This window comes from Octopus bimaculoides, chromosome 23 (genome assembly GCF_001194135.2).
Source record: "Octopus bimaculoides isolate UCB-OBI-ISO-001 chromosome 23, ASM119413v2, whole genome shotgun sequence".
NCBI classification, from domain to species: Eukaryota; Metazoa; Mollusca; class Cephalopoda; order Octopoda; family Octopodidae; genus Octopus; species Octopus bimaculoides.
The window spans coordinates 27,344,566-27,348,778 of record NC_069003.1 but is presented as its reverse complement, the minus strand read 5'-3'; the positions used below and the strand labels follow the sequence as shown (position 1 = coordinate 27,348,778).

Genomic DNA, 4,213 nt, shown 5'->3' with positions numbered 1-4,213 from the left:
ACCGTCATCATCATTATCATCATCGACATCCCCATTGTCATCATCATCATCAACACGATAAGCAATAACAATATTACCACCACCATCACCACTTTCAACACCTCCACCACCACCACCACCACCACCACCACCACCACCACACACACTCTTGACAACCAGTGTTGGTTTGTTTACATTTTTCTAACTTAGAGATTCATCAAAAGAGACTGAAATGACTGAGTACCAGACTTAGAAAGATAAACACTGGGATCGATCTATTTGACTAAACCCTTCCAAGCAACGCCTCCAGCATGGCTGCTGTCCAATGACTGAAACAAGTAAAAGAATAAAAGATGTAACATAAAAGATACAGACATTTGTAATTCTCTTACCCCTGCTGTTGTTCTCTTGTTTCTGCATCGTTTTCCTCATTTTCAGGGTCTTCCTTGGTTTTGTGTTGTTGTAAAGCCACCTGGCCATTGTCCAAACTGATTGGATCTTTCACAGACAAGCATATTTTGGACTCACAGTTTGAAGGAGAGATAAATTCTGGTGTTGCTGTTGTTGTCGTTTTTGTTGTTGTTTTCCATGAGTTGTCAAAATCCTCGAATTTCTTCAAGACAGGTATCGATCCTGTTATGGTGAAAATATCCACTTTGTCTTTGGCACCACATTGCAACTGTTTCTGAAATTAACAGAAGAGACAAGATTACTGTTAGAAACCTTAAAGAATGATGATAGCCTCATCTTCTTCCTCCACCTTCTCCTACTTCATTATCTTTTATCCTTTAACACAGCAAGCTGGCAGAAATGTTAGCACACCGGGAGAAATGCTTAGCGGTATTTTGTCTGTCTTTACATTCTGAGTTCAAATTCTGCCGAGGTTGGCTTTGCCTTTCATCCTTTCGGGGTCGATAAATTAAGTACCAGTTGCATACTGGATCAATGTAATTGGCTGGCCTCCTCCCCACAAAAGATTTTGGGCCTTGTGCCTAGAGTAGAAAAGATTACCTTTTATCTTTTACTTGTTTCAGTCATTAGATTGTGGCCATGCTGGGGCACCTCCTTGAAGGAATTTAGTTGAGCAAATTGAAACAAGTATTTATTTCTTCAAATCTGGTACTTATTCTAAGGGTTCCTTTTGCTGAAAGCTAAGTTACGAGGACATTAACAAACCAACATTGGTTAAGAAACAGTGGTGAGGAACAAAATTAACACAAAGACACATGTACGCACACAAGCGCACACACATACACACACATACACAAACATGCATGCCCACACACACACACATTAGTCATGCGTTATTTTGTAGGTTTGAGACTTCAGTGACATGATTGTTAATTTCTAGAATAATATTTCAGAAGAAGTGTGAAAGGCTGATTCTGACCAGTTTTAAAATAAAAGAGGTAGAGTATATTGGCTTGATATGGCTGGCTTAAATGCTAAAGGGTTAATGAAAATTTACATGTTGGTTGTTATATTTATTGATAATATTTTACATATACTTTAGGGCATTGAGCTGGCAAAATTATAACCACCCCAGAAAGCATGTTTAGTGGCACTACTTCTGACAATAAGTTCTAAGTTCAAATGTTACAGGCATAGACAAAAGGGGGAATTATAGTAACCAACTCCACCTCTATTCTACAGTCACAGACAAAAAGAAGGTATTCATCATCATCATCATCATTTAACATCTGTATACCATGCTAGCATGGGTTGGACAGTTTGAATGAAAAGTGGTAAGCTGGAGAGCTGCACCAGGTTCCAATCTGATTTAGCATGGTTTCTATGGCTGGATGCCCTTCCTAATGCCAACCATTCTGAGAGCATAGTGGGTGCTTTTTACATGCCACCAGTATGGGTACCTGTTACGAAACACTGACATCATCCATGTCTATGATCTCACTTGGCTTGACAGGTCTTCTCAAGCACAGTATATTGCCAAAGGCCTTGGTCATAAAAACAAATTACATCCTCATTAGAAGAATATTCCAAAGCGATTCTTTTCCACCATTCCCTTTCTGTCTGGTATTAACACCCTTAACCAACATATTAAACCTGGGTTGATTTTAATATAAGCAATTTGAATAAACAGAAAGCAATACTCCAGGGACAGACAAAAGGGGGAATTATAGAAACCAGCCCCACCTCTATTCACAGAGGAACATTCCAGTGTGAGTCACAGCTTCTCTCAACCCCTTTTCTGTCTTGTACTATGTAAAATCAAACTAGATTCAGATACAAATGCCATTACAGGACACTTGGCCAATTTTTATATGTGGGTGACCTCAAGATATACACTACAAGATGATAAACTAGAGATACTGATATAAGCAGGTCAAGGATTTACTGGAGAAATTCATATGAAATTCTGTGTAGAAAAATCAGTGAAGATAATATTAATGAGGGAAAATTAATTAAAAAAACATACTCATGCTATATAAGATACAAAAACTGTGACGATAGAAAGCAAATACACTTTCAAATAATTAAGAAGTAATTAAATACACAAGAGTACAGCCCACAAATATAAAAATAAAAATGTGTGGAAGATTATTAAAGGTTAATACTTAATTGAAGCTAAATGCAGAAAATAGATTTAACAATTAAAAAGGAGCACTCTGTTGGTTACAACGACGAGGGTCCCAGCTGATACAATCAACGGAACAGCTTGCTCGTGAAATTAACGTGCAAGTGACTGAGCACTCCACAGACACGTTTACCCCTAATGAAGTTCTCAGGGAGACTCAGCGTGACACATAGCATGACAAGGCCAGCCCTTTGAAACACAGGTACAACTCATTTTTGCCAGCTGAGTGGACTGGAGCAATGTGAAATGAAGTGTTTTGCTCAAGGACACAATGCGTCGCCGGGAATTGAACTCACGACCTTACGATCGTGAGACGAATGCCCCTAACCACTAAGCCACGCACCTTCACTGAGATTTAACAATTAGGCAAGTGTCTTCTACTATAGCCTCGGGCTGACCAAAGCCTTGTGAGTGGATTTGATAGACAGAAACTGAAAGAAGCCCGTCATATATATGTATATATATATATTTACATACGTGTATGTATATGCTTGTGTGTCTGTGTTTGTCCCCCCCCCCCAACATCACTTGACAACCGATGGTGGTGTGCTTACGTCCCCGTAACTTGGCGGTTCGGCAAAAAGAAACCAATAGAATAAGTACTAGGCTTACAAAGAATAAGTCCTGGGGTTGATTTGCTCGACTAAAAGGCGGTGCTCCAGCATGGCCACAGTCAAATGAATGAAACAAGCAAAAGAGCAAAAGAACAAGAATTAACATTAAAATGCTACCTACTTTGACTTTCATTTTGAAATCTTTAGTACTTTCCTTTGATTCTTTTCCTTTCTCCTTCTCCTTTGTTTTATTTCCGTTCTTCTTCTTCTTCTTCTTCTTCTTCTACTTTCTCCTCTTGCAGTTGTTGTTGTTGTTGTTATTGTTTAAATGTCTGAATTTAGGGGAAATATACGAACCTCATCACCACTACCGGGAGATGCAGCCAGATAAATGAAGAAATTTACTAAAACTGATCATTTCTTTCCTTCCCAGGTCACAGGAATATATTAACGAACTTTCCACTCAGCACTATTCAAACAAACGGTCAAAATAACACACACACGCACATACACATTTTCATGCGTTCATACACATTCCCGTGTGTTCATCTATATGTATTCATATGTATGTGTGTGTGTGTGTGTATGTATACAAGTCTGTGTGGTGTGTGGGTGTGCGTGTGTGTGTGTATGTGTATGCATTTATACATGTATGTAGGTATATGCATATATGTGTATGCATATGCGTCTGCGTGTGTGTGTGTGTATATATATATATATATATATATATATATATATATACACACACATATATATATATATATATATATATATATACACATATATATATTTATACATGTAAAAGTGTATATGTATGTGTGTCTCTATGAGGGTATGTCTGAGTGTATGTGTATGAATATTCCTCTATCAAACTATGATAATTGGACCATCCCTTAAAAAAGGGGGGGGTATCCTCATTATAGGCATGATTTTGAATATGTCTATTCATTTATCTATCACTCTGCCATTACTGTCCATCTGTCTATCTGTCTGTCTGTTTCTCTATCTCTGTCACTCCCTCTCTCAAATGTATGTTTGTATATATGTATGTATGTATGTATGTGTGTGTGTGTGCATGCAGGTA

General features: G+C 38.0%; 1 protein-coding gene across 1 annotated transcript; it reads right to left on the bottom strand.

Annotated features, from left to right (window-relative positions):
- Positions 1–367: 367 nt before the first annotated feature.
- Positions 368–3,635, bottom strand: LOC106870508 (uncharacterized). The gene is made up of 2 exons (XM_014916621.2): positions 3,311–3,635; positions 368–664 (listed from the first exon to the last, which is right to left on the bottom strand). The coding sequence occupies exons 1-2, from the start codon at positions 3,320–3,322 to the stop codon at positions 368–370; spliced, it is 309 nt and encodes a 102-aa protein (XP_014772107.1). The 5' UTR covers positions 3,323–3,635.
- Positions 3,636–4,213: the final 578 nt, after the last annotated feature.